This window comes from Pteropus alecto, unplaced genomic scaffold (assembly GCF_000325575.1).
Source record: "Pteropus alecto unplaced genomic scaffold, ASM32557v1 scaffold28, whole genome shotgun sequence".
Classification (NCBI taxonomy): Eukaryota; Metazoa; Chordata; class Mammalia; order Chiroptera; family Pteropodidae; genus Pteropus; species Pteropus alecto.
This window is the reverse complement of record NW_006441063.1, coordinates 1,636,163-1,646,166: the sequence shown is the minus strand read 5'-3', so window position 1 is coordinate 1,646,166 and position 10,004 is coordinate 1,636,163. Positions and strand designations below refer to the sequence as shown.

The 10,004-nt window shown below is 47.2% G+C and overlaps 1 protein-coding gene across 7 annotated transcripts in view; it reads right to left on the bottom strand.

Moving 5' to 3' along the window:
• Positions 1 to 10,004, bottom strand: part of BCOR (BCL6 corepressor) — an 83,655-nt gene that overhangs the window by 1,475 nt on the left and 72,176 nt on the right. For all 7 annotated transcript variants that reach the window (XM_025051320.1, XM_025051319.1, XM_025051317.1 and 4 more), the window contains 7 exons: positions 9,928 to 10,004; positions 8,984 to 9,309; positions 8,420 to 8,674; positions 3,421 to 3,587; positions 2,120 to 2,265; positions 1,435 to 1,512; positions 1,069 to 1,225 (listed from right to left, as the gene is read on the bottom strand). The exon at positions 9,928 to 10,004 is cut by the window's right edge. In XM_025051320.1, coding sequence (XP_024907088.1) covers positions 1,069 to 1,225; positions 1,435 to 1,512; positions 2,120 to 2,265; positions 3,421 to 3,587; positions 8,420 to 8,674; positions 8,984 to 9,309; positions 9,928 to 10,004 — 1,206 coding nt within the window. The remainder of the gene's footprint in view (positions 1 to 1,068; positions 1,226 to 1,434; positions 1,513 to 2,119; positions 2,266 to 3,420; positions 3,588 to 8,419; positions 8,675 to 8,983; positions 9,310 to 9,927) is intronic.

Here is a 10,004-nt window from a genome sequence, read left to right as displayed (position 1 = left end):
GAACTCTGGATTCATCTGGATTTATTAAGAGACCATCTAGGGAGGACCAATCAACTTAGCCAGAAGCAGGAGCAACACCTCTGAATGAGACGGATCACAGGCTGCCCTCAGTGCTGCTGGTGCTGATGGAAACCGACAGGTAACAACTTGCTCACTCAGCTCTGGCCACAACTCAGGTCACCATTCTCCAAGTGAGTGCTCTGCTTTAGTCACTGGGGAAAGCCAGTCTGTATCCCAACCATAGTCATCGCAAGCTCCTCTTTGATCTCTCCTCTTCCCCTCCCCTCATGAATAGAGCATTATAAACACAGATGGCTGGCTGGCTGGCTTTCCTTTCCTTTCCCATGCCTCCCCCACCCAGCCCTCAATGCTTTTGAGAAGGAACACTTTACATTCCTTACATACACCCTTGCTACAGTTCATGATTTCTATTACTAATAAAATATCACTGTGATGACATACATGCTTATAGCCTCAGAGCCCTTAGAAGAGGATGTTACTCATTAAGCACTGCGGTCAACACAGCACAGAACACAGTCTCCTGACATGTACACCCCAAGGCCTTGGTCACAGGAGCACAGTGGCCCGACCATAGGAGCCATACTGGATCTAACCAAATCTGATGATGACACACAAGATCCCAGGTGCCATATAATACTTTTCCTAATCTTATACAAGAAGAGGATATATTATCAACATAGTCCAGTAGACCTCAAGTGCCTTGAAAGGCTCCTATGGTGGCCTATGAGGAAGCTCCTAAGAAGAAACCCTTCCCAAAGAGTTTAGTGACTGAAAGATCCACGTTGCTGACTCTTAGTGAAATTCTAGTCACTGACTTCAATGTCTTTTGAGCTCTGGGGGTGTGTTCTGATGGGAGCAGTTATATTATGCTGTGGCCTAACCCCCATCCCACGTACACAGCTTCTGGAAAAGATCTACTGCATTTCACAGACACTTAGGCATTCATTCACCCCACCCATCCATCCTTATCTGCTTCAAGGGATTTCTAACTCCTGCCACCCCAAGAACATCTGAGCTAGTCCTCAATCACATGATGACCGTACTCACCCCTGAGCGACGGACACCTGGATGTTATAGCATGGTAAGAGGGGGCTTTCTGAAAATTCAAATTCAAACACATCACTGTAGGCCTCATCGTCGTCATCCTGGTCCTCTGGCCCTGGGGGGTTTGCTAAAACATCATATCCGCTTTCATCATCTGGTTCTAATGGAGGGCAAACAAGGAAGAGAGAAAGAAATCAGTAAGCCACAGCAAGACTTAAGTCGTTGTCAAAAAAGGACTCTTTAAAGATTCTTTCTCAACTGAGCTACCCTGCTTACAGCACCCACCACCCACCACACCCCACCCACACCAGAGAAATATTCTGTAACTCATTCACCTCCCCCTGAACTAAAAAGAACAATTCAGCTCACCACACACAGAGCTGCCATAAAACTCCCAAGAACCAGTGGAGTCATCGTCATTACGACCCTGTAGGTCATTTAAATAATCTGGAGAGAGAAAAACAAGATAAAACCCGTTGTTGAGAATCAAATGCTGTCAGTTAGAGGGCATCTCACTTCTTGTCCGCCCCATGATACTCCCTTTGTGCACTTTTCCACACTGTTCTCTGCTGTATCTGACCAAAAGCTACATACCTGCTCACCTGCCCTCCCAAGGGAGGGACCGCCCCAGCCCATCAAAACAAAATCTAGACTGGCAAGCTAGGAACTGTTTCAGCCCTCAAAGGCAAAAATAAAGTATGTATCACCAGAGAGTAGGGGGGAGGGGGGAGGTAGACGGGGTAAGGGGGATCAAATATGTGGTGACAGAAATCTAACTATGGGAAGTGAACACACAGTGTAAATATATATACCCCTTACTGTTAAAGTGTACAGCTGAAACTTACTGGACTTCGTTAACCAATGTCACCATAAAAAAAAAAAAGTATGTATCTCTTTGAATTGTGTATCTCCTTCTTTGATAGACTAACTTTACACTGCTTTTCCCAGTAAGCGAAACTTAAGGTAAACAAAGAGCTAGTGGCATTCTTTGGCCAGGAAGTGTGTGAAGTCACCATCTAGGTGTTTAAATATCATTTCTTGAACTTTGTCGTACCTGTTAAAAACTTTTCCATAAGTTCGCTGTGGGTCATTTTCATGATGGTTCTACCTGAGTATGTAGCCAAAGTAGGATCAGCACCATAGGAAAGAAGTAAGCGGACAATTTCCAAATGATCGTTCTCGACAGCATCATGGAGAGGCCTAGGATAGATACAGAGAGGAATTCAGCTTGTGCACACAATGCTTGCCTCTAATAATAGGCAAAATTAGGTGTGTGTATGCCAAGCCTCTTAGCAGCAGTATTTCACCGAGGAGGCATGTACGGTCACTGCCATTCCAGATAGGGAACCTGAGACAGTGACTGGCCCAAGGTCAAGCAACACCTCTTTACTGAATATTTCAGGCCCAATTCTCAAATGCAAATCTATCTTAATCCAGGGCCTATGAAGGAACACAAGCAAAAATGAAATCATATTCAATGAACTGTGAAGTAGCTAAGATAACTTGCAAAGAAAAAAAAACATCATTATGGAAACCAATACAATAAGCAATTGTTATATCATTAAAAAAAAAAAAGAAAGCCTACTCTTTTAAAAATAAACTAGGTGCAAAGTGGGACCTCTCCTGAAAGTCAAACCCCAACAGCTTAGAGAGCAATGATCAACCCTCAGGCCCAGAACCAGTCACTGGGAGGAGTTCTCATAAGGGTAGAGAGCCCTCCCGCCAATGTCGACTGAGGCACAAAACGCTGCCCAAAGTCCCATCGTGAGGGTACACTATTTGGAAACCATACTATACCAAATACATTTGTTTTGCTAATGGTATGACTGTTGGGTAAGGCATAGCACCACGCCTCCCGGTAGCACCCCACCCACACAACCGGGAAGATGCTCAGGCTGACTCAGACCCAGGCTTTGACCCATGAACCGAGGTCAAGGACAGGGTAGGGGCCAGACCTAGGGATGTGGGTGGACAGGGCAGGTCCTACCAAGCCAGAGGCAGTTGGCCCTGTCTGGATTCCTGGAACTGTCAGCTCCCATACATTTTAAGGGCTGTGCTTTGATTTAATAGATACTAATGAAGAGTTCAGGGTCTTAAAAGGCAACACTTCCAATTCAGGCAGGCTCAACATTTTCAAGGACTTTCGTCCCCGGGAGCATTGCAAACTTTCAAAGTTTTATCTGTATTTTCCAGAAACGTCTGGCCGATTCCATTTTAGAGGAAATCTAAAATCCACCATCAGTGTGCTTCCATGTCACTCTCTATCTTTCCTTCTGGGGCTCCCTGCATACCCAGAGAATCACTCACTACCTGTGCCCCAGCAGGGCCAGGCTGACTTCGAGACCCACCACAGACCTGGTTCCATCCTGGGCACTGCAGTTGACATCAGCGCCATATTCAAGAAGGTGTCGCACGATGTTCAACCACCCCCTAGCACAAGCTTCATGCAGGGCACAGTATCCAGCGTTGTCTCGATGGTTCACATCACAAATCTTATTCTCCAGACAGTATAAAACCACCTCCTGTGGGGACAGGAAGGGGAATGCCATCAGACCACCGCATCGTGAACTTTGTAAGGGTGGCCTCTCTATAGCTTGGCAGTACCCTCTTTCAAAGGCATACACATCCTTGGGTTCGAGAGCCTACTATGGCACAGGTAGGCAGTGGATGTCTTAGTGAGGGGGCAAGAACATGTGTGAAGGACTTTGTGATGGAGACAGTGTCATCTGGCTCTGCAGGCTAGTGACTGTATATGAAACCTGGCTCTGCTGCCCTAGTAGCCTGGCCCTGGGCCAGTTACCCTTGAACTTCTCCAAGTGTCCATTTCTTCCTCTGTGAGACAGGAGAATAAGAGGCTCTATAGGGCAGCTGAGAGGATGCAATCAGATAGCTATAAAAGCCCTCAGCCCAGGGCCTGGCATGGCCAGTATAAAACAGTCTGGCTGCTAACATCTTAGATAGCACATTGACAAGTACAGGGCACTCTCACTTGATGAGCTCATTCAGTAGGTGGTAGTGGATGACAACACAAGTTTAGATAAAAGTATGCACAACCGATACATAGACATTAAACCAGCTAGAGAACATTCCTCAACTTAGAGACAAAGGGATGCCCAGATTAGCTAGATCCTCACACCTCTGTAAAGACCCTAAAACAGAACCTGGGGCGCAAATGTTCCTGTTTGTATGTTAATTAGAGTAAAAAAGAGGCTTTCTCTATGGACCACACAGACCACCAAGAAATGATACAAAATGCTTCAAATAACCCCACCCTCTACCCCCTTCAGGAAGAATCAATATAACATTTTCATATTCACTTAAGTTAATGACAGGGATCTAATATACCACATACTGTAACCTACACATTTCAAGAACTAAATAAGTCCACCCTTGCCCCTTCTCAGAAGGTGTTCTGTGTCAACAGTTCGCATTAGAATCACCGTATTAATCTTACTTTTTTGGCATGTGAATATATTAATGTGAAATGCTCCCAGAAGCAGAGCAGTAACTTATTCCAACATTTTATTACGTTGACTAAGAAAGTTTTCAAACACACAGAACGGCATTTGCCACCAGAAAACGTATTTTAATCTTTTCCTACAAGTCATGCCCAGCAGAGCTGTCAGGTTCTGAGAGCTGGGATAGGCAGAGCCTGCAGGTGGTCCAACACATACTCCACTTGGTCAGGGCGAGCTGGATAGGGTCAGAGCAGACCTCCCTGTGACAACTCTTAAATAACTCATCTGTTAAACCTAAAACAAGGGTCATTCTAGCTATCCATAGATGTTGAGGTGGGTTCTGAAAAACCTTTCATGATCTTTTCGAAGACATGTCAATCACAGATGACCACTCACTTGGGAGCTAACTAGAATGTTCCATATACTCGCCCTTGTGAACCTAATGTTGCATGCTGGTAAATCTGGCCATCGGTGCCCTGTTGCTTCAGGTCACCGGAGCGGGTCCCTTCAGAAACAAGAGGAGGAAGAGAGACGGCATAACCACAAATGTGTTTCTTCGTTCGGATCCTAACCTGCCAGAAAACCCACAATCCTCTGGGCTCCCAGGCCACCTGCCCTGAGCCCTGGTATCTAGGATACCGCATGAAGCTGCTGCTCTTTTAGCAGGCCCTCACTAGCCAGACTCGAGTGGACGGCTGCAAGCTAATGAATTGTATGCCCCAGCCAGGGAGAGGCCCCGTCACGTGGCTCTGGGATCAGGTCTGAGCACCACTGACTGCTGTGCACAGATCAATTTACCCAGGTCCCGGCGGCCTGCCTGGTGTCCTGTCAACCAAGGGTTTATTTGCTGACAATTATGGCCTTCACCTGGAAACCTTCATCGCTACTAGGGCTGATTCAAGGGTACCTAGAAATGAAAGGACAGAAAAGCTGATGGGTAAGTCGACTCTTTTCCTGGAGGATGGCAATAGAGGTGGTAGTAACCCACAGCCAAGTCAGACATTTTGCCACGGGCTGTCCTAACTCATTCATGTTGATATCGCTATTTACATTGCACTTCTCATTTCCCGAAATGAGTATGTCTTCTGTTATCCCACAGTAATCTATGAGATATCAGAAAGGAAAGTGGTACTGTTCTCATTCTACACTTGGAGAAACTGAGGCCCAGAGAGGTTAAACCCCAAGTTCAATTAACATGAAGTACTAGACCTAGAACTCAAGTCTTTTGGTATCTGGGCAGATGGGAAGATTCAAAAGGCCCCAGAGGACTTCAGCTAGAGGGATGCAATCCAGACATGGCAAGTATCCCACAGGACCTCTCTGTTGGAGTCAAGCGGGCTAACTACTTTCTCCTAGCTGAGAGGGTGATTGGCTTCTAAATGGATGGCAACCTCTGTCATCAACAGTTGGAGGGAATGGTTAAGAGGCCAGCCAAGTCTGTCTACCCAATACATTTCTTGGTTTATTTTCTACTCTAGAAATGGGAGTGTTTGAAGGGCAGCCCACCCATTCCCAAACAAAATCAAACTGTTTTTGTTGGACAGTTCTCTGTTAAGCAGCTATAAGCTGAATGCCATTAACCACAAAATGTAACCATAAAGGCCATAAACCCGACATTGTTAATTAATTAAATGCCTCATTAACTTTTTTAAAAACATGATTTATTCAATTCATAGAAAATTTAACCATCACCACTAAACGCATAAGCATGTGGTTGCACACTGGCCTTTTAGCCTAAGAAACAGAAGCTTTGTTACTGGGGGGGAAAGGTTTGAGTGTCTCCGGCCATGCAAGTCATCTATTTAACACAGAGGGTGTTTCTAAACCTCAAGAACCAGATTAATGACATAAGGCTCAGACAGCCTCTTTACTGCACATGGTATCTTTAGCTAAGCAGAAAATAACAACTGGAAAGACTAACTTCAGGAAATTCTTCTCAGACTTTGTACATTCAAACTATACCTTTATCCCTTTACCAGGTTAAGCAAATTGTCCTTCAACTTTAAAAGATTTAGATTGCCACATTTCCTGACGAGCCATTATCCCAACATTTTAAATTTTGCCCAAAGAAATCCTAGAAAGTTGGGTTCAAAGTTGAAAGCTTTCATCTAGTAGTTAGATGCTCAGTGCTATAACTGGTGATCTGTGCAATTTACATATTGAAATTTACATTTGAAAGGGAAAAAAAAAAAAAACAAAGCAGTTGTCCTGACACAAACATTCCCAAGGCTTCATGTGCCATCAAACTTCCTGAGAGAGCCAACAAGGGTATCTTGAGGTCTCTGGGTCCCAAGAGTGACTGGTGGAAATGATGCGAAGATCAAAGGCAAGGCCAGGAATCCTGCAGTCCATGGCAGGTGGAGCAGGCTGCTCTCCTGCCCATCCCCCATCTCCAGTGTCTGCTGGAAACACAGTCCATTTTCTCAATCACGACTAGTAAAGAGCGAATGCTTGGCATGTGGAGTCTAGCTCAGTGTCATCTGCAACATCAACACTGATCTAGGTTCTACTGCTTTCAGCTCACCGGAAGCCAACTAGCTGCCACTTGGATTTCATGACTTAACTACCAGTTCTTTCAGAGTTCTCTCCAGGTAATTCAGAGATCTCCGGAAGGGCCATGTTGATACAAACAGCACATACAACCAACAATCAAAAATACCCCCAAACTAAGAAAGTGCTAGTGCTTCTAACTTCCTACCTACACAGTCATGCCTCAGGGGTAGGCTGGGAGTAGAGGCAGTCACACCAGGAAGGGTTCACTGCACAATGAACAGCAGCATGGTGCTGGCCAGGCTCTGGGAGCCAGGGCTCCGGACAAATCCTGTGAGCCCTCAGCCAAGCCCGTGCCAGCATGAGTCCTGCCACCCCGGCACTCATCCACACCTCCACACTCTGCCTGCTGAGCGGCATTTTATTTTCACCATTCAACTCCCAGAGGGCTGATGCCAGCATTAAAAAACGCCTTTGCCTTGTAGGCTATTACATCACAATTTCAACTGACAAGCGTGGTGGGGGAGCTGCACAGGGCAGAGGGAGTAATCTATCTCACAGAGGTTTGGAACCGTACAAAGGGCAATTCCAATGTGAGCCAGTCCGAGAGAGGAGTGGGGTGGGTGAGGAGTGGGGGCTGGGCTTTGGAGCCAGACTACTGGATGGTTACCTGTACAAGTTGTCATTTAACCCTTCTGGGGCTCAGTTTTCTCACCTAAAAGCGGGATAATCCTAGTTATTACCACACAGAGATGTGGAAAAGGTGAAATGAGTTACTTTGGATCATACAGGCTTAGAAAGATATAAGCTATCTTTCCATCTATATTGCTACAGCAATATAGGCTATTGTCATCAGCAATGCTGGGTAGAGATACGCAGGCGAGGGCAGCGAGTTTGGGGAAAAGCCTGAGCTGTCTCCCTCCTCAGCACTGGGCTCCCTTGCCCTCTTAGAGACTACTCAGGTCCTCCCCACCAACCCCTACCAACACAGACATTGTCTGCCCACAACTCAAGATAGAGCTAACAATTTCTCTCCCTCTTGCTAATCAGAATCCAAAGGGGCTCTTTAAAATTCCCCCAGTCGTCAAGCGTTGGGTTATGTCAGATTTTATATCAGAGATAAGTGAGCAAGATCGGAGGATGCCAAGCAGCCTACCTGCCTGAACACGAACTGAACATCAGAGAGGCCTTTCTTTTCACACTGCGATTGAACAAAAGCCACCAAAGAGACAGCTGTAGAGTGGGGTTAACGCAAACATCCTGTGGGATACCCAGCCAAGCACCCTGATGTGGAGGGGGCCAGGCTCTGAGTCCCATCGCCTCCCCTGCCCTGTATCCCCCTCAAACCTCAAGGAATAGTAGTAGCCTGTAGTTTCTGGATTCAGGGCACCCCCAAAGACACTCACCTCATAGCCAAGCCGGGCGGCACGCTGCAGGAGGGTCTCACCGGCATTCTTATTGACAATAAGTCTCCGTGCTTCTGGGGGCATCGGGCGCGACTGGGTGGTCTCTGGAGGGGAGCTCGAGCATGGCAGCTGCGAAGACTGGGAAGCTGGTAGCAGTTGTTGCAAACGGTCAAAGGGCTTCTGGTCCTGCTTGGCTGGTGACAGATCATAGTCGGAACTGGGCTCAGGCCGCTTTCGGAATCTCCGGACAGTCACCTATCACAAAACCAGGCAGTGCACACATTTAAGGCCACCTTCCATAGCCACCTCTTCCCCGAGGTACACACCCAAGCAGAAGGAGGCCCTTTTTCCTTTCCTTTGTTTGTGGGAGGGGATTGGGGCCAAGGGTTTCATTCTTACTAGTCTGAAACTTCACCACTACCCAAGAGATGTGCCCTGTAGGAAAGGGGAGTGACATTTGGGGGAGGAGTCCAAGAAAAGGAAAACTTTGTCCCCAGAAGCAGAGCAGCAGGCAGGCAAGATGTGCATGTCCAGGCCCAGGGGGGAGTGAGGGGCCAGAGGTACCTTGCCATCAGCATTCTCCACGTAGTAGTCTCCCGTAAGCGACAAGCCCCGCCTGGGCTCCTGGGGGATCAAATGCTTGGTTTTACACAGTCTCTTCCCGGATGGTTTCTCGCTGGTGTCGGTGTATTTTTGCAGCAGGGAGGCAGCCTGGCAATCCTCTTCTTCGTCTGTGCACAGCACATCTGTCTTCTGGCTTTCTTTAATTTTCTGATGTTTGGCAGGCGGCCTCGAGGCTGGTGTGCAGCTTGGCTGAGTCTGCTTTTTGCCGCTTGCATTGGTGGATGAAAGGCTCTTCATGGGCGGAGAGCCCGAGAACACAGGCAAGCCTAAATCCGGAGGGGGTGGTGGGGGTTGGGGAGGGGGAGAAAAAGCAGGCGTTACACAGTTGTAGCCCGTGCAGAGAGAAAAGCTCATTGTTAGCACTGATCACTAGAGTAGCTTCAGTTTCTAAAGATATACCAATTATGTTTTCCAGGCATTAATATTTTAATTACCCCACATTCAAACAGCAAATAGGTTAACCCACAAAATGCCAAGTGGCAAGTTTCTTCAAAGGCCTGGGACAAGAGGGTAGAAGCCAGACCATTGTGCTTTATCATCTCCACTCCACTGGGCCTGGGTACTTATGACTTGGTGACCAGATGCAGCGTGAAGGTGGAGTAAGTAAACTGGCAAGCCCCTGGGGTCACCCAAACTTCCTGCCCAGCCATAAGCTGGGTAAGAAGCACCCCAGGAGGTCAAGCTCCTTCCTCTCAGCTGTGTTCCTCACTGTACATTCCAGAAGGAAGTATGGAGACTGTAATGACATCATGAAAGAACTCCCTGCCCACTACCTCGGTCAACTTCTATGGCACTCAGGTCTCCGCAAGGGTCCTTTCCCACAGAGGGCGAGTGACCCAGTCTCCAGGAGTGGGGCAGGCTGTCATGGAGTGGCCTCACCGTACCTTGTTCATTGTCACTGGACTTGAGAGACTCTTCCAACCAGCTTCTGTTGCCTTTGGTCTCTGCCCTTTTCCTGCTG